Source organism: Artibeus jamaicensis, unplaced genomic scaffold (assembly GCF_021234435.1).
Source record: "Artibeus jamaicensis isolate MK-2021 breed Jamaican fruit bat unplaced genomic scaffold, CSHL_Jam_final scaffold_1019, whole genome shotgun sequence".
NCBI lineage: Eukaryota > Metazoa > Chordata > Mammalia > Chiroptera > Phyllostomidae > Artibeus > Artibeus jamaicensis.
In genome coordinates, this window is record NW_026522025.1 from 6,993,192 (window position 1) to 7,018,383 (window position 25,192).

At 45.3% G+C, this 25,192-nt stretch overlaps 1 protein-coding gene across 5 annotated transcripts in view; it reads right to left on the minus strand.

Moving 5' to 3' along the window:
• DAB1 (DAB adaptor protein 1) overlaps window positions 1-25,192 on the minus strand; it is a 1,235,135-nt gene that overhangs the window by 49,251 nt on the left and 1,160,692 nt on the right. For all 5 annotated transcript variants that reach the window (XM_037148509.2, XM_053655463.1, XM_053655462.1 and 2 more), the window contains 5 exons: window positions 19,290-19,421; window positions 18,541-18,660; window positions 18,086-18,124; window positions 16,432-16,497; window positions 9,395-9,454 (listed from right to left, as the gene is read on the minus strand). In XM_037148509.2, coding sequence (XP_037004404.2) covers window positions 9,395-9,454; window positions 16,432-16,497; window positions 18,086-18,124; window positions 18,541-18,660; window positions 19,290-19,421 — 417 coding nt within the window. The remainder of the gene's footprint in view (window positions 1-9,394; window positions 9,455-16,431; window positions 16,498-18,085; window positions 18,125-18,540; window positions 18,661-19,289; window positions 19,422-25,192) is intronic.

Genomic DNA, 25,192 nt, shown 5'->3' on the forward strand with positions numbered 1-25,192 from the left:
TCAACCAGGTATCATTTCAAGCAATAACATGACACTGCCCAAAGGAGAGACATGGGCCGAGAACAGAGGGGAGATGAAAGGTCTCCCGGCTGTCTTTGGCAAGAACCTGAAGCCAACAGATGGAAAGGCAGATGCACAAACACTCTCAGAAGTTGGAGGTGTACAACAGCAGACACGTAAATGGCAGAGCTAGAGGAGAGGAGACTTGGCGGTCAGGCCACGTGGACTAGAACCTGACCTCCTGAAGCTTGCCACCCGGGAGGTAGCTTAGATCTTGTGTTGGTCCCACCCCACACCAAGTAAGCGAGATTTTCCCAGATGTACCCTGGTCATCTGCTCAAATGTACCTCTCTCTCTTGTCCTCTCTTTCTCAATTTCTCTCTGCAGGGCCTCACCCCAGTCCTAACCCAGTGGTCTTCATGTGTCCACCCCTTGACCTCTTTGCCCTCAGACCCATTATTGCCATCTCCCTGCTCTGTGCTCTATGACATGAGCTGAACCCTGCAGACTACAGTGCCCTGGCTCCCTGGCCAACAAATTTCCACTTAGACTTGGCCAACAGGAGGCAGTGGTTGGAAATTGGATGGTGGGCAGAAGGGAGAGGGGTGGGTTTCATCCCAGCTTTCTTTGGGCACTATCTGAGAAGTGGTTGAATCTCCTCCATGGTTTTAGTTTCTACCAGAAAGTCCATCTCTCCATGGTCTCCATGGCCCCATTGGACAGCCCCCTGGCCCCAGTACTGCCAGTAATGGGATACTGGAAGCCCCAGCTCCTGCACTCTGCTAATGCCACCTCTCTCCTTTGTCCTTCCCATATCCTAGGGATGGTAGTGACTTCCAATTATTACTAATGATGCTTGCCTCACTGTCCCGTTTGGCTTTTCAGCTCTTCCAACACCATTGTAACTAGCTCCCCACACTTAATTCCCTGTATTACAGTGGTGTGGACTCTGTTTTCCTGACTTGAACCTGAGGGGTACACATAGATAATTCCATTAGCTTCCTAATGGTCTCCCCACCTGTCCAGCCACCTGCCACAGGCCAATAGAGTGATGTTGAGAAATCCGACTCTAATAGTGTCTCTCCACCCGAAAACATCAGTGGCTTCCTAAGAAATTCCAGCTTCTGAGCACCACCTTTCAGGCCACTGGCTCATTGGGGCTGGCTTTCTTCAGTACCAACTGTCTTCTGCTCCCACGAAGTCATCCCGTGGTCCTGCCACCCCAGACTTCTCATCAGCCCCTGGGATATTTCGGTGCCTTTAAACATTCGGTTCCCTCTTCCTGAATGCTGTCCCACCCTTTCTCCAGTGCCAAACTCCCATGATCTTCTAGGACTCTACCCCATCCCCTGGGTAAGGATCTCACCAAATTCTCTTAGGTGAAGTTTACTTGCCTCTACCCTGTTCCCAGAGCACCTCATATACAGCCTTGGTTACACTGATTGTAATTATTTGTATACAGCTACCTTCTTCCTGAGACCATCAAGATTCTTAGGCAGCCAGTCTTATTCTTCTTTGTGTCTATAGTGATTAGAACACTGTCTGGCAAGTAGGAACTTCTCAGTAAATATTTGTCTAATGGATGGATGAATGAGTACATAAATAAATAGACGTTGTAAACAAGCAAATAAAAAGAAGAATTTTACGAGGGTCTGTCACTGCAGGTATGTGAGCCAAAGCCCAAGAGTCGGGAATGTTCAGCTGCCATGACCACACACATCCTTGAGGAATTCTTGTGTTGCTGGGGAGGCTGAACCAGCAAGTACCTTGCAATGTTCCTGTAAGCTCGAGGATTTTTAGAAACTCAGTGTTCTGTCTCAGGACAATTTATAAGTGCAGCTAAACGAAAGCCCACTTAAGAAACATCCAAACATTAAAATCCTGTGTCATTTGCGGGCGTACGTAGATTCAGATTTCTTTCCCTTATTCCGGGACAGGCTCCTCTGGTGTGACAGCTATGTTAACTGTGTCGCAATAATTATAATTCCTCTACAATGTGGTGCTTAATGAGGAAGTGAAACTGACAAATGTTCAGACTAGAATTAATCCAATTATACAACATCTTGATCCAGATTTCAAACGAAAGGAAAAACCAACTGCTGAATTGTGAATGAAAATTTATTTGCCATGAAAAATGGATGGGGGGGTTGTAGGGAACAGTTGTCCAGAGAAATTCTTCACATAAATGGATTGACTCTTCCCACATTTGCAGCAGGGGAACTGAATTAAATCTAGAGCAAAGAAAATCAACTGAGTTCTGACTGTGGGGGGAATGGGGTCTCAGAAAGAAACATACCAGCATTTGGAGGGTAGGAGACAGAAGAGGCAAAATGAGGAGCTTTCTGATCTTCGGAGATGGGCAGCTTGCACTGAGACTTGTCCTTTGTGATTCAGAAATACCTTTTCGATATCAGGACAATGAAAGCAGTGTGCCAGGCAAAGACAGAGGATTTGGAAATGAATCAGACATGGCCATGACTCATCGAACTCAAGCTAAAGGGGAAGAGAGGTGTTCATAGCCAGCATCTGAGTGCTGGGCCCTCTGAGGCCTAAGTGCTGTTATAAAGACTCAACAACAATGAGTAACGGGTGAGGGGAACTGAGGCGTGGGCATCGATTCTGATTAAGGTGACAGCGAGGAGATGAAGAGCTCTGCATTTTCTTTCATCTTAAAGGCAATATGTTTTAGGAGAAATTGTGTGGGTGCCTGAGTCAGAACAACCTAGGGTTCAAATTCTGGCTCTGCTGCTTACTAGCTTTGCGATCCTGGGTAAGTTATGTGACCTCTAGAAGACTCTGCTTCCTTATCGAAATGACACCAACCTCCCACAATTGTGACTACTGAAACATAAGCCAAGACTGGAACCAAGCTGGTCCATGGCACATAGCAGATGCTCAATTAAGTCTACCTGCCTTTTCCACAGCTAAGGTAGCCTTGGCCTGACACGCGGTCAGGATTTCTATCAGTTTCTCCCAGTGTGGCTCCTTTTCAGGCAGAACAGAAAGCTGCAGAGCCCTGATTTCAAGCTCTCTAGAAGGTAACTAAGGAGAAACAGATTTTCCAGGCACTTGCTTATGTCCAGGGCTTTGCTCAGTGAGATGACTTGGTTAGTATACCTGGTAAACTTCTTTCCATCCAGTGCACCAACTTCACAGGGCAATGCCACAACTTATTTCTGTGCACTCCCAGTGGGTGTCTTTTAAGCCCGAGGTGGTAATGATGACAGTAGCAATGGGGTCTCTAGGGTATGCGGTTTGGCAGCTGAGATACTGGGAACAAGATGATGGTGAGGAAAATAAATACTAGACATAATGAACATGGGGGCAGTTGAAACGAGAGAGTAGATGCATCATTCTGAGGTCCATCACTGCAGTCATCTCCACAACATAGGAATCCCTAATAGAGCCACTTACTAGCAGCTTGAATACTCCTAGGGACAGAGACCTCACTATTCTGAGAGGCTGTACTTTCCTCTCAGCTCAGAGAGTCTGAAATTTCTTTCTTATATTGCACCCAGATTTGTCCTCTCTTGTCAGAAGACATGGGCCTTTCTTTTCATCATAGGACATCCCATAAAATAAGTGGAGGCAACCAGTACATAACGTTCCTCAATCTGTACTTCTCCAGAGTCTATAAGAGTAACCCGCATTGTCACAGAAGATGCTTTCACATTGCTTCGTGAGTCTCACCAAAGCCCTGAGGTGTTAGTAGAAGATTCTCATCATTTTCATTCAGGAAAATGAGTCTCAGAAAGTCTAAATGAATGATGAAGATCACACCCAAAGTGAGGAAATAATTTTTTTTGGGGGGGATCTGATCATTCCTTTCAATTTCTGAATCTGTGTTTCATCAAAAGGAAGTTAATGTCAAGTCCAATTTACCAATCTGAAAGCCTATGTCCTTCCTATTTACCACTATGCCAAACTTTTAAGAATCTCTCTTTTGAAGGCCCCCAAAAGGTATTACTGATCATTAGAAAGTTTTTTTTATGTCTAACATAACTACATAAAATACTTTTAAACCAGACAGTTATAATGTGAAGGATAAAAGATATTCTCAGCCAGACAAATATTGGGAGGGGGTAGGAGAGAAGGGGAGAAGAAAATCACTGAGCATGTCTCATGCCAAAAATCACATGAAGCATGTTAAGGTTAAGGTCTGTGTCACTGAAACAGTTTACCTTCACAGTACGTTTTAACCAAGTTCAGTGTTGTTGGGGCATGAAAGGGTCTGGAACAGGCACTTCAGCAGTCTGTGTCTACACCACTGTGGTCCCATAATGGTCCCACTGTGGAGCTGGAATCATGGGCAAAGGCTAACAGTGCAAAAAGCACTAAGTAATGAATGCAGTGATGGGATGCTTAGCGCACACCTTCCTCCTACTCAGAAATGTGCATTTCTGACAGCTCCAAAGGCGCAGGATATTTGTCTAAACAACACGACCAGCATTATCAGTGGGCAGAAAGGAAGACCACTTATATGGCCCTGTTTCTTCAAGATGAAAGTTGATGATAAATTAGTCAACTCTGACTGCTGCAAGTATGGGTAGTATAAACCCAAGAGCCAGGGGGACCTCAGTGATCTGCCTAGAAGGTACTCTGTTTCTCTTTTGTGTATTCTGATCCCCACCATCCTTCAAAGCTTTGCCCAAAGTATGCCCTTTTGCCTGAATGTCCTTGTCTCTCTAGCCATCTAACATTTCATGTCAGCTAGCATTTATGCAATTGGATTTCAGAGATCGTGACATGAAAATTATACCTATTTATTTAAGATATAGGAGAAATCAGCCCCTGTGCAGAGCTTCCAGCTGCCCTGACCAGGAGGAGTTAAAATGTACACGTATACCCAGAAGTGAGTGGTGTTAAGCCTTATCTTGGCCCAGAGTTCCTAGGAAAGAGTGGATGGGAGCATAGCACGATCCTAAGAACAAATCTGTCAGGAGAAGGGGACGTTATAGGTCTGAATGCAAATAAGCAAACAAAAGCATCCTAACATGTTATTTGTGAAAGCAGAACTTGGAAGGAGCCTGTGCAGCTGAGCCCCACAGTTAAGGGACAAGGTGGTGTGAGACCATTGCTGGGACCAGTGAACATGAGCGGGGAGAGTACAGACAGGCAAATGGCTTTCTCTTTGGACCTAGGTCTAGCTAATCAAGAAAAATACTTTGCTCCTGTGAGTTGATGCACTAGTTGATCCCGTGAGATCGAAAGGAAACAATGATTTCTAACTTCTGCTGCCCAAAAACTCTGGAACCCAATACGGCAAATTCGCCACCTTGCTGAGGCTACCTCTGCCCATGGGAGAGTGAAGATGAGCCAGGGACTGAGGCTTTAGGACAGGGTCCTAAATGACAATACTGAGGGATCCCACTGGTTTCAAGGTCTACAATAATTTTCATGTGCACATATTTTTTTGAGGGGTGAATAAGAGTCCATCATCAAAACCTCAGAGATCAGAAATCCTAAGAAGAGTTACTTCAGAAATAATGGTGATTAAAAGTTATTCTTGCCCTGGCTGGGTGGTTCAGTTGATTGGAGCATTATTCTGTACACCCAAAGGTTGCAGGTTTGATTCCAGGTCAGGACACATACCTAGGTTGTGGGTTCGATCCTTGCTCAGGGCGCGTGTGGGAGGCAAGTAATTCATGTTTCCCTCTCTTACATTGATGTCTCTCTCTGTCTCTTCCTCCCTCTCTCCTTCCTTCCCTCCCTGAGATCAATAAGCATGTTCTCAGTTAAGGAAAAAGTTATTCCTGTCCTCAAGGAACTCCCCACAAAGTAGGGAAAACATGAAGAATAATATCTCACAGCTGTTGAATCCTCCCTCTTCACAAGCACTGTGCTGATTCACACACCTAAGCTAATTTAGTCCTAACATAAAAACTCTTAGGCAGGTCCTTTCATTAACCCCAAAGCCAAGGCTTGTAAGGAACCCATAGACCAATAGCCCACATGGACATGTGAAAGAAAACAACGATCCACATTGATCATTGCAAAGAGGAGCACAGAGGTATCCCAGAGGGGCAGGTTACACTGGGGTCGGGAAGTCTTCCCAGAGGAGAGGTGTAATCATCTAGAACGCCTGGCACTCCCAGCTCGATGAGAACTGCTTGCTGCTGCATCGCTTCTAACACCAACAAATAGAAATGCTCTCATTTAATCTAACCCACATGAGGGTTTTACACAAATGTTTTGTTTAAGCCTCCAAATAAACACACAAGGTAGGCACTACTTTCCTTTTACAGAGGACAACAATGAGGCTTAGAGATGCAAGAAGCTGCTCAAGGACCCTTAAGTGGTGGCCAGGATGAGAGCACACCCCGATCTGACTCTGAAGATCAGGCTGTTCCTTCCTGGGCTGGTGTGAGGTTTCCCCTAAAGACAGCCGAGTCTCTTACCAGATTCTGTGTAGACGTGGACCCAAGAAAGAAGAAACCGGATGTTAGCTAGAGCAACAGGCCACTGGTTAGTGTCCCTTCCTGTGGGGACCTTATGGAAGGCCTCAGACTCACTGCTTCACATGCATTACTTTGACTATACTTGTCTTTTTGGCTAAAGAGCAGGCAGTGAGGAAGCAAGAAGGGAGATTGTGGTGGGGACTGCCACAGCACAGACGTGTCCTAGGAAAGGTCCCTCATCAGGAAGGCAGGTCTATGGGAGGAAGCGTAGAGAACAGGAAGATCCCAGCCAGGGAAAGGTATAGGGTATTTAAAGTACTTCTGAGAGGTTTAAGCAAATGGGACCAACTTTCCAATACATATACTATTTCCCTCAAAATCACCTTGCAAGTAAGATGCAGTAACCCCTTTGGAAGATGAGAACACTGAGACTTGGAGGGACAGAAAAACTTGTCAGGAGCCCCACAGGTAGTGAGAACAGGAGCTGACATTCCAAATGCATCCATCTGCCTCTCCATCAGCACCTGAGATTTTTACCTGCTGCCTCTTTTAGACGTTTAGAAATGTTGGAATCATTCACGGAAAAACCACCATCACCATCAGATGCGCCCAGGATTCTGTGGGAACAGCAGGTTGGGAGCCACTGCAGGCCATTCGGGTGGCCCAGGTATTTTCCACCAAAGCCTTATTCCTTTGAATGACTCTTTGGGAGTCAGATAGACAGAGAATTCCCAGGTAAAGAAAGTGCTGGGGATTTTAACTAATTCCTACTGCAGGCTAGGGTTATTCATGCATTCATTAAATACCCCCAGAGCAGCTTCCATAGGCCAGGCCCTGGGCTTGCTTCTGGAAACACAAGGACCTCAGGAAGTCCCTGGAAGTGATGGGGAAGCAGCAGCAATCTGACACTGTGTGGTAAAGGCTATTAATACTGGAATGACAGGGCACAGGGCCACAGAGGCAGGGGCGCTCTACAGACAGTGTGGAGCAGACACCCAGAGTCTCCCTGAGACCACAGAGCTTGAAGCTAAGAAGGACCGTTCAGGTGGGTAGCAGAGAGAGCGGGGGAGGGCACGACTGCTTCAGCAAACTGTAGTGCTCAGTAGAGCTGGACCAGGAAGAGGCAGATAGAGATATAGGCTGTATCCAGGACACAAGTGCCAGGTATGCCGTACAGGCCAAGGAGCTTGGGTTTTTTTCAGCCATTAAGCATGGAGATAGTGTGGCCAAGCTGGTTAATAAATATCCGAAAACAAAAGTGGCAAATGAAGCCTATTTCCCCATATATCTAAACCTGTTAGGGGCCAGTGAGGCAATTTAGGCACAAATTGAATTTTAGGGAGCTGCACCAAATGGAGACAGGAAAGACCAGTGTCTCAGTGACAAGGAGGCTTGATTAAACGCAAAGGCCTCAGGGAGAAAAATGGCTTTTTCTCTGAGTGGCACCCCATTGTGTATCCTCTACTGTGTTTCCAGGCTATTTTTTCTTTGGGTACTTTTTTTTTTTCATTGAAACTTACCTGCATTGGGTTTTGGAAGCAGTATTTAGGTTGGGGATGGTGGTTTCAGAAAGATACTGGCGGAGTAGGACAGAGAAAGGGGCACTCATCAGAAAGAAATGTCACAGGGACCAAGGGGACTGGGGTAGAAGGCATGAGAATCAGACCAGAAAGACTCAGAGAACCCAACAGCTCAGGTGTGGAGGGGACATCAGGAGCTCACTGGCCCCTCTACCCATTCCAAGTTTGGGCCCCCCCGCTCCCAGTCTTCTGACAAGTGGTCTATCCCAGCGCAGCTCCAGTGACGGGGAGTGCATGCTCTGAGCTCAGCTTCCCCGGACCTGCACAGCTGCGACCACGGAACGTCACCCTCACGGGGAGCGGGCCTGGCTTTCTTGTGGTGCCCCCACTAACCTCAGTTCCGTGAGCTGGCCGACCCAGAGCGCCATGCCCGCTCTTCCGTGCACAGCCCTCTGGGCGCCCGTCTCCATCTTTTCTTTTCCATGGTCCCCTTTCTCCCAGCCAAACATTTCCAAGTCCTTTAGCTACTCCCCACGGGACGGGGTCTCAAACCCCGTATCCAATCTGGTCTTGAAGCTCGCAGCTGTGTCTTTATGTCTCCCACCGTGTGGGGCCCAGAACCGGTAACAATGGTCCAGACAGAGTCACCCAGCCTCCCAGCAGTTCCTTAGGGCCAGAGCTGGGATTCCTGAGGGTCCGCATGACTTCAAGCCCACATTCTTTCCACCTATGACTGAGTTGATTAAGATCAACAGTGATTAAACACCATAGGTTTTGTAGTTTGTTTTACATAGGCCATGGCAGAATCTCAGGTCCCCCTGCTCAAGAGCCCTCCCTGGCTCCCCAGTACTCCCTGCACTATATAGAGAAGTGGCCTGCGAAGTACCACCTGGAAGTCCTGAATGTAGGTCTGGGCCTCGGGTGCCTTGGGGCAGTACCACAGAGCTTGAAATTCCCTTCCCCTCCCACACTTGGAGGAGTCCTGCTGGCATATGGGCACAGTGCCTCCTGGGTCCTCCGTAAGCCCACTGCACGTGGCCTTTCCCAGTTTTCTGGCCGGACATTCTCTAAAGGTCCTGACTAGCCCTTCTGCTGTCGTCCCTCTGAAACTTCTAACCACCTCCAACTCGGAAGGATAAAAATCTTCCCGGAACAAGACACTGCCCCCTACCTGACCAGGCATCGTAACATCTTCGGTTGAAGCCTTCTGCCATGGAACACCTTGGGTGTGGGGGTTTGTACGATTCAGCTCACTCCCACTGGTGGAGCCAGACCTTCTCCCAGTTGCACCCCTTCCTCAGCCCCATCACTCTGTCCCTTGTGCTCCCTCCCCCTGACCACGGAGGGGTCCCAGCGTGCAGCCCCAGCCAAGTCATATGGGTCTTGACACATCCAGTAGACGGGTTCCTTTCCTCACGTTGTAGACACATGAATCCAGGTCACAGGAACCTAGCAGTAGAAAGGAGATATACTTACACTTACAGGTTGACTTTTTGGCACATCATAAACACCTTCCTTCTTTTGGCTGGTGGGAACCTATGGAAAAATCAAATTCAACAGTCACAACACTGGTGCTTCATTTTGTAAGAACAAACCAACCAGACCTCAATGCCGGTCTGGGTATGTGTGTGTGAGAACAGCCCCTCAGGCCCCCAGGGCCGGCCCAAGGGGCTGTGAGAGCAGGGAGCCTGCCTTCCTCTCTTAGGAAAACTGGATGAGGAGGGGGTACGTGTGAATCATTTAACAAATGTCTGCAGGCGTCTCTGCCTTTGGGCTCCTCTCAGAGTCACAGAAGAAGAAGCTGCAGAGACTCCAGCAATCGTGGTAAAAAAAAAAATCCCCATTTCACCAACGACAAAAATGAGACTCAGGGAGGTTCTCTGAGCTGCCCAAAGGGATTAGAAGACAGTTTTCAGCTTCAACACTAACACTGACATCCAGGCTATTTGAAACGTAGCAAGTTCCAAGGTCCCAGTACAAAGTACCACTTCTGTTGGGTTCACTTACAGGTCACTGGATAATTGTCAGAGGTTTTGTTCATGAAAAGGACCCAGAAAAGGTATAAAAATCATGAGACTAGAATCCAGGAAAATCTCAATTTTTTAAAAAAACATGCACCTCTTTCTCATCCATCTGTGCTGACTGGGCCACATGGTGGCCAGCTAAGCTGGTCACTTAGCTCCTCTGAGCCACACTCTTATAAAACGGGGCTATTAGCTCTACTTCTCACTCGGTTTATTGTGAGGATCGAATGAGAAAACAGACAGTAAATAATCAAAAACAATTTGCATCATAGTACCGTAAGATGTTAGAGTGACAGCTTCTTTTATCATCAATGCCACATATACATGAACACATTTTATAATAGTAAGAACAGTGCATTGAGTACTTATCTTATTTGTCAGTCAAGGGCTCTGTACTGAAATATTCCATATGGAAAGCACCCACAGTTGTTCTTCTCCAGCACCTGGCAGAGCTTAGCTCACACCCTCACTGGAGGGATCGGCTAGCGGCCGTTTTATACTTTTCTGCTCACATGTCTTTCATCAGGCTGGGAGTCCCTGAAGGGCAGGTGCAGTGCCGAACACCCAGCTGGTGTTCAGTATATGTCTGCTGGGTAAATGTTCCAGAGAGGAATGTGGGAAATGGTGAAGAAAAAAAATAATCTTTTAGGCTTGGGCCAGGTAACCACACCATTCTTAGACAAGAAAGAATTTGGGCCTATTCTTTGAGTTCCTTTGTCAATTTCACTCTCATTTAACTTTAAAACCCTTACAATCACCCTAAGAAGTTGGTAGTATAGCTCCACTTTAAATAGAGGCAAGTGAGACTCAGAGATGTTTGGGCAACTTGACCAAAGCTTCATGGAGAGGAAGTGATCAGATTCAAACCCAGCTCTTCCTGGCTACCAAACGAGACATTCATTACTAACGGTATGAGCTAACACCCACGAGGCCCTTTCTACAGGCCAGGGGCTATTTTAAACATTTGTTTATGGACATTCTCGTGTAATTCTCCAGACAAGTCAAACAGGGAAGAATGACAACTGTCCCCGTGTTCCAGAGGAGCAAAATAAAGCCTGGAGAGGGTCCTGCAGTCAGTGAGCAGGGGCGCCAGGGGTCTGAGCCTGGGCAGACTGCCTTTTAACTGCTGCACTGTACAGACAGCTGCATCTCACCCGTTCCCACGGTTCCCACAGCTGTTCCGGGAGCTTCTGTCTCTCTGACATCACATTCTACATTCCCAGGAGCTAGTGCACATGCTCGCAGAAAACGGTCTATGCGTTAGCATGGCTGTGCAAAGGAAGCACTTTAGAGCAGCTCTTCAAAATTTTCATTTGCAGTAGCCAATGAAGAATGCAGTTTCTTTGCTCCTGATAACTGGGCCCCACCTAACAGGGATCCTTTAAGAATGCGCACAGAGTCCTTGTTAATGAGGGCCAATAGATTACCAGCCCTCACTTTATTTCTACTAGCTCACCCTTTCCTAAGAAACACAAACAGCATTTCTGTTCCCTGCAACTCACTGCTCGCTGCAGGCACTTAGCAAGCTGAACCGATGCTGACTCTCAATCATCCCTGCAGACGGAGGAAATGGGGTGGGGTGGATAAACCCAAAGTGTGCATAATTGAAAAAGCTTTTCTGCTCGGCTCTCCCATGGGTGAGAGTAATCTGTCTGTTTGTCCTTTAAGATTTATCTCAGCCAGGACATCCTCTTGGAAGACTTGCCCTCCCTTTCCAGGTCCAGGGTGAACCTTTCTCGTTACTGTTGCAATCTCTGGTGCATCCTGTCACTAAAAAGTAAAAGTAGCCAAGTACCTATTAGGTGCCGCACACTGTGCTTTGCCTGGAACAATGATGGGAAACAAGAGGAATATGGCCCCTGATAGAACGGAGCTCCTTGTCCTGCTGGGGAGATGGGGAGAAGAAACCAGCCTGCTGTGGCAGAGTGTAAAAGGTGCTTTATGGTATGGAGGACTTGTGAAACCACATCGCAGCTGCCTGGCCCTCCTCTGTACTCTCACTGCTCTGCAAGCTTGCTGAGGGCAAGACCACCGTTTTCATATCCTTGTTCTCCCGTCTGTAAATGCTGGTTAAACAAGAAATGTCTAAGCAGCAAACATTTACCACGTGTGTGCTGAGGGCAGAACACTGGTAGAGGAGCTAAAGGGACGAGGACCAGACAGAGCCTTGGTCCTGGCTCTCCTGTGTCACCCCCCCCCAAGCCCCCGCTGGTCCATGCAGTCTGTAGACCAGTTTAGTAACTGATATCGTAGAGAGATAACAGCTCTGGACCAAAAAACCCCAGGAGATCTGATTCCTAATCCTGGCTCTGCCACAGGCTGTATGACCTCAGAGGTCACTGTCCTCTGAATTCAGTTTCCTGGTCTGGTTTTTGTGAGCACCCAAGGATTGCCTATAAACTCCTTAAGTGTGGGGACCATGGACACTTGCTAGGGGCTCAATACATAATTACTTTGTAAATGAACAAGTTAATAGATATGAAATGACTCTAAAAACTATATATTTAGTACTGTACATACAGAAGACACTTTCAGTTCAGCAACATAGTAATGGCACGGAGAAGCAGTTTCAGCTTGGGTGACAGAGGACTAGAGACTCATTTAAAAATGATGCCCTTGACACATATCATGGGAGATTAAAAGTGACTTTTGAATGAACGAAATTGGAGGACGCCTGCCTGGAAAGCTGTGATCTCACTTACGCAGGAAGCTTGTTAAGAAACTCAAGAGCACTGAGTTTAGGATCAGAGGCTCTGGCCATGGACCCAGCACTCAAATAGGAGGACTTGATTTTTCTTACGTTTATAATGATTGTCATACAGCCGTTTTTATCTCACTGAATTCCTGGAAGGGTCGAAATTGAGTGAGGTGTAAAAATGCTTTGTGCTGTGAGGCTCCCTGTTGTTTTAAAGGGATGGCTGCTGTTTATAAGGCATGCAAAAAAAGACAATCACTATTATTAATCCAGTTTGGAAAATGAGATTGGTAAACCTCAAAGACAGGTTACATTTACTCAAGAGCCTCTGCCTCCCTTAGGCTGGAGTTATAAATAGCAAAGTCAGGAGAGGCTGCAGCTTTCTGTTGGGCTGACAAGACGAGGTGAGCAAGTCATGTTCTCCTTCAGTTAGTACACAAAGTGTAAGACATCCTGGGCCGCACCCGACACTGACGACTTTTGGAAGCAAAGGAAACTAACATTTACACAGCACCTGCTAGGTCCCAAGTGCTGTCCTTTTCACTTTACATCTGCCCATCCCTTCTAGGAGCAGAGAACACCGTATCCATATTTTATAGGAAAAATAGTTAAAGAATTAGGCCCCAGGTCCCTTTACTTCATTCCAGAAAACAGGTGATGACATGAAACCTGAGTCCACCCTGAACTGAGCTGCTGTTCGAAACACACTGCAATTGACCCGGGAGGAATAGATATAAAGCACTTGGAGGCCGTTAAAGAAAATGATGAGGCTCCTAATAGCAGTTTCCTAAAAGCCCAGCCATGTCTTTAGGCCCAAGAGCTTTGCTTTTTGTTAGGCAAATTGAGGCCTAGCCTGGCAATTGGAGAAGAAAATTACTTGAGGCCTTTCCAACAGAGGGCGATAAAATACTCATTCCCTTAAATGCTACTTTCCTGTTAATGATGAACAGACAGCAAGATCCGGAAGTCAGACCTGCTCAAAAACGAGTGTGATTTTTAGATAGTGACTTGAAACATACACAGAATCTGACTGTGGAGCTCAGCATCAGCATATTCAGTGCTGAAAAGAGTCTCAGGATTAATCTACTTAGTATTTATAGATAGAGGTCAGAGAGACCCGATGTGAGTGGGGAGCTCTAGCTCTTACAGCTCTGTGACCCTGCGAGCCTCCTGTGCCTCATCTGCCATGTGGCAATAACAGGGCTGTCGTGAGGGATATTAAGATACTGCACATAGACCCTTATTCACACAGCGGCCCGCAACCTGCATAAATGCTACTGAAACTACATGCACAGTCACTATTTCTGAGTCCTGTTGCCCTGCAGAGCAAGCCAACACTCCCCTCTAAAGAACCACAGGCCTATGATGAGGCAACTAGGTGCAAAGAGAAGAACAGGGCATTGCCTGAGAGATCCCTCAGTTTCATTTACTCATTTTACAGCTGAGTAAACTGAGGCCCAGAGAAGAAAAGGAACTTGAGTGGAATAATGGCTGAGTTTGTGGGACTTGTACCAAGATCCTGAATCCACACACGGTGGACTCAGTGTGTGACCTAGAGGAAGCCTCTTCGGTACTTTCTCCATGTGAGCTCATTTTGTTCCCATGCCAACCTGTCAGTTAGGGAGATATTATTCCCTGAGTTTGTCATTGGGGAAACTGAGTCTCTGAGAAAGCAAGTACCTTGCCCACTACCGCTCAGCCAAAGGTGGTTGGTGACAGAGCTAGAACTAGAACCCAGTTCTCCAGTCACCTGCCGTCTCCCCCTGACCCCCTACTCAGAACCTCGTCCCCCAACAACCCTCCACAGGATACAGTGGGAGTCCTGCCAACTACAGCTAAGTCTGAATTCAGAAACCTCTTATACTGAAGGGACTATTGTTTTAAAAGGTGCTCTATACATTGTCTATATGTACCCCACCCAGTTTTTTAAAATCCACTTGTCCATGGATGGGGGTGCTGGGTGAACAAGGTGAAGGGACTGAGAAGTACAGATTGGCAGTTACAAAGTAAACATGGGGGTGTGAACTACAGCATAGGGAATACAGTCAATAATATGGTAATGACTGTATGGAGCCAAGTAGGTACTGGAAACACCAGGGAAGCACTTTATAAAGTCTACGACTGTGTGACCACTGTGCTGACTGAGCACCTGAAACTAGTATAGGACAATACTAAATGTAAACTGTAAATCAAGAAAAAAATTAAAAAGGAAAAAGAAAGGCTGTTCTCTCTTTTCTTTTTAAGAAGGAAAAGTGTTCCTGTAACCAGAGGAACAACGGTTAACGGTTCCCTTGGCTTCATATTCAGACCCTGCAAGACTGTACTTGAAAATCTGACATTGAAGACAAACATGCAAGTTATCTGTTTGAAGGCAGAAACTTGGTCAGTGATGTTTTTAAATAAAACTGAGCAGCACAACCTCACACTCGAATCCAGTCCGGGCAGATTCAATGGATAGAAATACAAGGGACCCTGCCTGCCACACAGGTGTGAACCTATGGATAACTTCTGACTCCCGGAAAGCTCTTTGTCCCTGGGTATTCACGGAGATCACTTCCAGGAAACCCCACCCCCACCCTCATGGGCACCAAAACTGGTGGATGCGAGAGTTCCCTGCATAAAATGGTGAAGATCATTGCCTAACAGTCGGTCCTCTGCATCTGCGGATTTCCAGCCAAAGACAGGAACCAGAACAGGTATTTATAGAAAGAAATCCACATGGAAGGGACATATTGTTCAATGGTCAACTGTGCTTAGATTATTATTCCACGGGGCTGGTTTAAACTGAGCTGTTGATGAAGCTAACACTATACTTCGGTCATTTAGAATTCGGTACATTTGATGGCAACTGAAAATCTGTTTTATTTTTATTATGCAAGTAATGTGTGCCCAAGGCACAATAACAGACCACACAACTAAGTAAACGAAGAAAATTAAAATCACTTAGGAAATACATTAAAGTTTTTCCTATTTCTATAATGTTCATATCCATGTTAGGACTGAAATTCTAATGAGCGAAAAACGGGAGGCTGTGGTGTGCGGTGGGCGTGTTACTGGGCTGCAGTTACTCAGACTCTTTGGCGGGGAAGCACGGGGGACGGAGCTGGGCTTCCCCACACTGGCCCGGGTTTGCTCTCAGCTCTAAATAGCTGTGCAGCCTGAGAACGCTACTCAACCTCTCTGAGTCTCAGTCTGCCCTGTAAAAGAGGGATTCGGGTGCCTCCTTCATAGAGCACTTGTGAGAACGAAATGAATTAGAAGTGTGTTTATGGTTTTTCACGTAAGCAGACATTTAAGAACATTAATTTACCTTCCTTTCAGAAGGGGTAAAGCCTTTAGCTTTACCTTCTTTTATTCAGCTAATTTTCCCAATGTTGTCTCCAAGCAGCATTTCTGAATTTGCACTTCATTTTCAGTAGTGTGGTTAGCTTAAAGAAACTCAAGGAGCATATTCTTCTGAGAAACAAAGCACTCTGCTATATTATGGACAATAACCCTCCAATGGATTACTGTAGTTAAATGGAATATTTGATTTTTGGGTCAACTGAAAATAGTTAAGAGCCATTCAAAGTTAAAACACTGTACTCAACCGGCCATTAACCATTTCAATGGTCAGGCATGAAAACTACCAGTAAATTAGAGGGGAAATAAAAGCCAATTCATGCAGAGGTATTTTAACAAGCCTGGAATGACCAAGTGGAGCGTGTGGGAGAGAGCCCTTGGCCCTTCAGCCCCATCAGAGCATTCATCAGCGGATGGTGTAATGCTGAGAGAGAGAAGTGATTTTATTATACCTGATAAATGTTTTCTTCTGTTTCGGGATCACGGATTGGCTCGTGTCCAGCCTCAAACACAATGTACTATTATGGAGCAGCCAGAAAGGAAAGGTCAGAGGGGAAAGAAAGAGGAAAAAAAAGCATTTGGAATTCAAGGTACAAATCACAGTGAGCATTAAAGAAATAGGCACAAGTGAAACTATGTTAAAGCGACGACCGAATTATTGAAATACCAGTGGGCCTTGCACATTTCTGTCTCTTCCAAGGACAACTACAAATGTCTAATGGGCAGTCCTTAGTGACGACTGCGTGGAGCCCAGCAGAGCCTTCTGGAGTTGTAACCTCCTCGCTCAGTGGCATTTATCTTAGTAATGCCTGCTTGTGCTGGCACTGCTGAGTGGGAATGATGTCTCCTGGGACTGCATGGACCCCAACTTTGTAAACTCTGGGTTACAGTGATCGCCTTCCTTCGCTCTTTAAGGCTCAGGTTCCTAAGCCAACTTCGAAGTGTTTGGAAGCCCCAAACTCCCTCATCCCAGAAATATCACCTTAATTTACATTCTCAGTTTTAAATACTGGATATCAAATTTTCCATGTGCATGTTTCTGACTCTAAAGGACTGGGCCATTTCAAAACGGCCTATGTTCTTCATTCTCGAGCCAGGGCCGAGCTCACATTATAAACAAACCCTCGCCCTCGGCATTTGGTGTCAAGCAAGGGCGGTCAGGTCATTACGTGCACCTCTGCCTTCACTTTGCCTCATTCACTTTGCTAGATTCTTCTCCCACTGCAAGAGACCCACATTATCTTACCTCTTTAAGCCTGTATTATTTTGCTTTCGTCATAGAAGTTTTCTGTGTGAAAACATGCATTCACATACATGCTTATGTGACACATGCACATCTATCACACGTGTGTCCCAGTCAGAAATATGTTTGTTTTATTTCATGTCTAATGAGTCCATTTTGGGGCTTCTTTCTCTCCTTGGGAATAAGCATGGTGGGGGAGGCCTCCCTTTCCCTTTTTTCTGCATCTTTGAGCAGAGCACATACTTGAGCTAAGAGAAGTCACCTCTCTACACACACCTGGGCTGCAACCTTGACGAGAGTGCAGAGAAAGCTACAGGCTGGGAAGTCTCTGGGACCTCCTGTTCCCTCGTCACAACAGCACCTGTGGCATGAGCCAGCTAATCAGAGGGACGGCCTGGCTGTGCGGGGCTTCCAGAGACTTCTCCTTACAGCCTTTCTAAAGCCTACAGACCATCCTTTGGGTCTGTGTTCAAATGTCGTCAAAATGTCAGTCCCCATCTCCAATCCTTAGCTCAGAGGATTCACCTCATTACTTAGTCTGTCTAATGAACCCAGAAAAGTCAAGAGACTTTTGAAAACATGCAGCTCTGGGATTAGACTTTTATAGATTATAGAGGGGCAGATGCAGGGGCAAGGAGGGAGAAGCATATCTCCCAAGTCCCAGGTCACTGACGCCGGGCAAACTTCGGTTAGTGTTTATGGAAATTCACTCTTGGAGGGGCTGGCAGTCCTCACTCTCAGAAATCACCTTGGTCCCTCTCCAGGCTCTGCAGGCAGGGGATGCTTCAGGTCTCGGACTAAATGTCTGTACCGCAGGCCTAGGCATTCCTGCCCCTAAAACCCAAACTGGTTTCAGAAATTACCTGGTACACAGGGTCTTCAACATCCTCTTCCAGAATTGTCTACAGCAGAGTGAGGGTAAGGAGGGTGCAAAGCAGAGGACATAAAGGAGAGATATGAGACTGTGTTACAGGACAGCAAAGAAACCAGCTCTGGGAAGGAGAGGCTGGCGGGTCATTAGGGTAGAAAATCCACAGAAAAATATCAAAACCCTGTGGCCATCCCACCCCTTTGTAACGACAGCAACAGCAGTTGTGTTTCTTCCGCTGTCCTCCCCTGAAATCTTCCCCTGGATTCAAGATTTCAGAGAATAACAGATCATTTCTACTGCCTTGCTTTTGTGCCAGTAATTTACAGGGGAACCTTTCATCTTTATTTCTGCTTGGCAGCAGGAGGAGAAGCCCTGACTTCCTGTTTTCACATCTGTTTTCGTTAAGCCCCGATCTTCTCCGGCACCAGGATAAATTCACAGTTGTACCTGATACACAGCTTGTTCACACTGCTTATCCTTTTGTGCCTTTTTTTCCAATTCTTCTCTTTGCTTCAATTCATAAATAAGTTGAAAGAGATCTCTTAAGTCCAGAATAACAGGTTCAGCCTGGGTAAAATGTGGTGAGAAAAGCATTAATACAAGGCAATGGGATGGAGCTGCAGACACCAATTTTTATTTTCACTATGACCCACAGTTCTTTCTTTTCCTATTAAATGGGAAGCATTCCATCTTTAATTAATTCTACCTTGTTTATACTGGTTTAGCAAATTGCACTAGGCTAAAGTTCATTTCTTCAACTAATTATATTTGTAAATTCATAATAATCTAATCATAAGCATAAGAGGCAATGCTTTTATTTATTAGTAATTTCAGATATGGTAAAATTGGAGTAAGCCTCCTGCAAAACAACTATTTGTTTTCTCTTATTTTCTTTTTAAATGCGGCTATGGACACAGGGAAACTTATTGGTATACCGTACCTCCGTTCCACATAATCAGAAAGGGAAATAATTAGTCATTACAAAATACTCATTAGAAAAAAACCACAATGAAACTGGATGGGCATGAGTGTGGGCACGTCCCCTTGCTTCAACGCTGTGTATCTTTTCCCAGACGGGAGCCGAGTCCCAGCACCGCTGAGTCACACATGGGCGCAGGCGTTCGGAATCCAGCAGCGGGACTGTGCGGTCCTCTAAAGTTACATGGGAAGGTGCCCTCCTTCCATGGGGTACTCACCGCCTGGGCTGTTTTTATGGCCACAAATCTGTGATTCCCTTCCTTCCCACAAACGTATCCAAAGGCCCGGTGATCTGTGATGTCCTTGGCAATGTAGGAAATTTCGTGAACAGCATGATGATGCTGAAGGGCCTGTGGGAGACAAAAGGAAGAGCATATTTCAGGGGACTTTCCCTTGGAGCTGTTAATCAATGAGAGATGTGTTTCAGCTACGTGTGAACAGGCCCCACGGGCTTTGGAAAAGCTGTTGGGTCCAGATGGAAGAAAAACGAGCTGTGCCTGCCTTTGAGAAATGGAGGCTCCCCTCCTAGGTCCTAGTGCAGTGACCGAGAGATAAACAGGACTGCTCATATGCTGAGTGAGCGTCTGTGGCAGTGGCTTCTGCTGTATCTTTCTTCATGACTCAGCCCAGTCCAGGTTCTGGCTGGATATTTAATACATTCGCGTACCCAGCGTCTGTGTGGGCCGCTGCTGTGGAATATGTACACTGCACATCCACTGTGGGCACCATTCACACTCACAGAACCACGCTTTGCATGGTTACAACAGTTCTGACAGCTGGTGACAAGCCCCTTTCTCTATCTTGGCCGAAATCACCATTTGGGCTAGAGGTGGGGTTCCCTACATCGCTGAGACTGGTCATGAGTTGGTCCCTCTGCCTGCAATGCCCACTCTTTTATCCATTTGCCCAAATCTCATTACTCTACCAAAGGCCACTGGAGATGGCACCACCTCTGTGAAAACTCCCCTGAGCAAGGCTTCACTTCCCTCTCCCCGAAGAGATAATCCTTCCCGTCTGCGTTTCCAGGAGTTCAGTCTCTAGCAACAGTGGAACTCCCGGTGCACTGGAGTCCTCACACACAGCGTCCTGGGCTCCTGCTCTCCCAGACCTCCCTGCTCCATTGGCCTCCTTCCTTGCCTGTCTCCCCACCGGGCTCTGTCTTCCTCATCTCTGCCATCCTAGCACCTTGCTGTGTGCCTGGCCCATCGGTGTAAACAAGGGAAATGGGGATGGCTGCTCAGCCATTTGAAAATCTTTTGAAACTGACCTTCCTGCCTTTATTATCTAAGCTCCAACAAATAACGCTCCTGTTGGTGATAGTGGTCTTTGCAACCATTTTCCTACACTAAATCTACTTAAGGAAACCCTCATTAGACAGTACTCCGTAAAGGGTTATTTATGTATCTGGGCAATCTATGATCTGCTTAAAATCCTTATAACTTTCAGGGCCTTTTCATTGTACTGGCTATTAAGAAGCTTCAATTCTAGCCACTCTGTGAACATAAGGCACTCACTGTATCTCTCTGGACCTCAGTTCACTCCTCTCTCGAATGAGATGTTTGTATCAGATCAGTGACTCCTGATCTGAAGCACTGGATCTATTGGGGTCATTAAAGGTAATAAAAATAACTCCCTAGCAATTTCCAACATTTTAAAAAGCTAAACAGAAATTTATAATTATTGCTAATAAGTCTACACATTTCACTGCGCTTGCAAATGAAAATGCCAAGTTTATTTGGAATTGTGTCAGGTTACTGCTGTACTCCTTAGTTAATCTTTGAGCAGATTCTCTTTGGAAATTCATTATGGGTTTAAATAATTCAAATAGGAAAGTGAATGATTATAAATGCATTTTTATGGGCAGAATCTTACTCCTTACTGAGTCTCTGCAGGGAGGGAGACACATAACACAATGGGAACTAAGTTATGAAAACACTGAGAACCACTGGAGTAGATGTTGTCTGAGGTCTTGTTCCATCTCCCTGGATCCTTTAGCCATTAGGATCTCACATCACATGGCCAGCCTCTGAGAACAGTGGACATCTGCTTCTCAGGATGGTCATCACTGGTCCTGGCCTTCCAAAATATCCATTTCTAGCCTGGTGCCATCTCTCCAGGCTTCCAACTTTACGAGAATCATCTCTGCAGAATCTGCTGCCATGCCTTAGCCTTCCAGGGTCTGATCATTCACTAATTTCTTTACTCCCATTGGGACTCCCTAAAGCTTTGTGCCCCGCCCAGGTTGCCCACTGCCCACTGCACATCATGGTTGGAAAGTGTTGCCAGTACCAGTCACCCAGGCTGCTCAAATGGATATGAGACAACTGTATAATTCAAGTGGATTTCAACACAAGTAAGGCTGGTGAAGAAGGAAGTGTTTGTTAGTCGACTAGTCAGGATCCATTTATTCTTGTTTTATTAAGAGTACATATTTAGCTAGCAGAGGAAAACTGCTCAAAGAGCAGTAGCTTTTTCATGGTGTTAATGATGCAAAATTGATGAGATTTATATTCACACTACGTGGGGGTATTGATTTATAGGCTTCTGTGAGCTTGAATGGTAGACAGCAGGAGAAGTGGGAGACAAAGACTTCTTCCTCTCCCTTTCCTGAAAGTATTTCTCTCTGCATAATGTGAAGAATATTATCCACGTCTCCTGTTAAGTCAAAGTTTGACGACAGTACCTTATTGATTGCCAAATGGAATATTGCTCTAAAATTAAACTGCAATTTGAAGTCTTCCTGGTGGAATTAAATTTGGAGATGACTATGCAATGGTAAAACATCGCCTATGATGCAAGACTGCAGATGGAGATGTAATTTATCAGAGAGTCCTCATTAAGTGTTTTAAAATCAAAACATTTTTAATGCCTGAGGATACCTAATATGGCCTTGCAAAGTGTAGCTGTGTGTGCACAAAGTGCCTAAAGATATTTGTAATATTCTCTTTTCCCACAGTTCATTTTATGGCATGTTAAAAAGGACTGCTCAGGAAGTGGCTCATTTGTTTGGGAACTAAGAGTCAGTGAGGGGATGTGTCTCCACTTTCCACAACCTTAACCGTGCAGATATAATATAGATACTTGGATGTACAAATATATTAGAATCCTGCTAATCCCACAGTCGCATTATCACATTCATCTCGGCAGCTCAGAGGATCTTGCAAATACTTGTTCACTGAGCCTCAAAATTGCTCCAGGTCTTCGAGTAGATTTTATGGGCATAAGCAAAGACAGTTGGAACGAATGATGACTAAACATCATCTAGTTCAGCTCTGACTTTATTCATAAAAGGACTGACCGTCAGAGAGAGTTCTGGCAGGACCAGTGCTAAATGCAGGTCCCATTCTCTCCACTCAGGATGACAAAGCTTTGAAAAAGGAAAACAAGATTATGCAGAATCAAGGTCTCCTTTCCTTAGACTCCTGGCTCCCTAGTCCCACAACAAAACTATAACCCCAGGCAGACTGGGCTGAAGAAGGGCACTGCTGGGTCAGGAGGCAGAACTGAATTTGTTCTAGCTTCCAGCAGGTATCTGAGGTCGACGAGGGTCATAAATCAGGTGTGGGGAAAGACCAGCTACCAGGACCTCAAACAAAGGACTAGTAGCAGGACCTGAAGGTTGACTCTCAGGAGCTGGGTCATGTGTGGTATCTGTTAAGTAGCAAAGGCTGAGACATGAGGTGAGGATGGCTTCACCCCAGAGTGTTTCTGTGGGGAGATCCTGGGGCCTCGTGGGTTGTTCTGGGGGTGGCAACGAATCCCAGGCTGGCACGGAAGAGAGAGGGTGGCGGGAAGACAGGTTCTTATCGGCCTTCTTCCACACTTCTTTTGGAAAACAATTTTTTGTCTTGGGAAAATTTGTTCTAGATATTAAAACACTCCCCCAAATCAAATCAGGTATCTAGCTTGAAAACTAGAGGTTTTAAGAACACCCTATCTCTAGGCAAAATCTTCATTTATTCTTCTCATTCTGAACCCTGTTTATGACAGCGTGGATCAAAGTTTTACTGAATAATTCCAAGCACGGTTCAGAGATCGAACTCCTCAATCCAGTTGGACTGTCAGTCCCGGGTGAACTTCAGCTAACCTGGACTGCAGATAACCTGAAGAATTCATCACCGACACTTTAGGGCCTATACTTGCCCACCTCTGTGCCACGGGTCACACTGTTTTCTCTGCTGATGCAGCTCTTCATCCTGACTCACACTCTGTCAACTCCACATAACTGTACACCTGTGTTTTGAGGCCTGGCTCCAGCATCCCGTTCATCATCCAAGGAACCTTCCCTGACTGCCCCATTTCCCTTACTTGTATTACCTGTCTGTAGATCATGGCATTATATTTGTTCTTCTATCTAGGATGCTTCACAATTCTTAACTTTGTTTCACCTTCACCCATCGCTCGAGTTATTCACACCATATATATTTATTGAGTGCCTGCTTTGTTCCGGGTCTCACACTAAGTGCTACTTTTATCCAGATGATTAAAACAGAGTCACTCCCCTAAGGATCTCGCAATTGTGTGACACAGGGAGGCACTATCACAAGACCAGCTTTCTGTTCAAGGTGTGCATAGCTTGTTACATTGAATGAGGAAGGGCATCAGAGAAGTGTTGACAATGGAGCTGACCTTGGACCGAGCCTCAAAGAATAAAGGGGGAACAACTGGAAAATCAGGAGAAAAGAGCATTCTAGGCAGAAAGAACTTGTTTTTTCCTCCACTTGACAGCTGTTAGTTAGCTGCTTAATGGAAAGATCAACATTTGGTTCTCCTCAATTTTATTCTAGCTCCTAATTTTATTCTTTTTGAACAGTAAGTGCTAAATAATATCTGATAAATTAAAGAAAGAAGGAAGGAAGAACCAAGTTATCTGAAGACATACAATGCACAAAGTAGTTGCTCAATAAATGTTCAGTGAATGATTGAATCAGGTTAATTCACGACATTTCACACAGGACCCATTTTGTGAACAGAGGGTTTCTTATCTGATCATCATTAAATCTTTTTTTTTTTCCCCTTAGCATTTCCATGAGCCATTTACCAATGTTTAAATGAAGTATCAAATTGTTTGGAAGGTTACCATCTGACAGAATAAATTACAGAGAAGACTTAATTTGTACTATGGCTCAATACAGCCAATTAAATAAAGTATGGATTAGGAAGTCATCTGCTCAGACTTTACCATTAGCTTTTTTTAAAGAATAAATTCTACTCCATTTAGCCTTCATATTTTTATTGTATGTGTGTATGAGAATGTGTGTTTTTCTGAGGCAACACTATTTACAGAAAAATACCCACCAGGATTCAAGTGAGTTAAAAAAACAAAACAAAACAAAAAAGCAGATAAGCAGATAGACACAGAATAAAAATAGATACATAGAAAAATACACCACTTCACACTACAGGCAATTACAGTAGTTAAAATCTCACAAGACAAAGGAAGGCCCGGGCTCATTACAAAGGCCTTTCTCTCTCCTAACATATTTTTGGATACGTTTGCTGCATCACCGCGCCAACGAGGCTGGGAAGTAACCTCTGTACCAGCCCCCAGGCACCCCATCATCAAATGCTAAATGGAGCAGGTCAGAGTAAATTTGTCCCTGAGTACCCATCCTGAAATCTCCCAGATTTTACTTAGGATAAGACTAAATTTCCAAATATCCTAGTTTCCAGGCAAAGAGGCAGTGTGATAACGGAAGAAAGAATATGGACTCTGGAACCAAAGAGAACACATTTCAAATCGAAGCTCTATCATTTTTCAGATTTGTAGGTTTGGGCACATCCCTCTAACTTTCTGAGTCTTGTTTTCTCTCTTGTATAATACGAAGAATGATACAGAACCCAAAGGTCGTTGGGAATTCCACAATGATTCAAGTAAAACATACCGGATATAAATGAGATGCTATATTTTTCTCTACCGGAATGAGAAGAAAAAAGATTAACACCCAGTGTAGACAGGGGTATGGGGAAACAGATCTTTTGGGGGCTCTTGGTTTTCTGTGTGCAGTGGGGGTAATAATAGTACCTCTCTTGTCCTGTTAGGAAATTAATGAGTTAGTATATATAAATGGCTTGAAATAGTACAAAGCACATGGTAAGTGCTTTGTAAGTGTTAGCCATT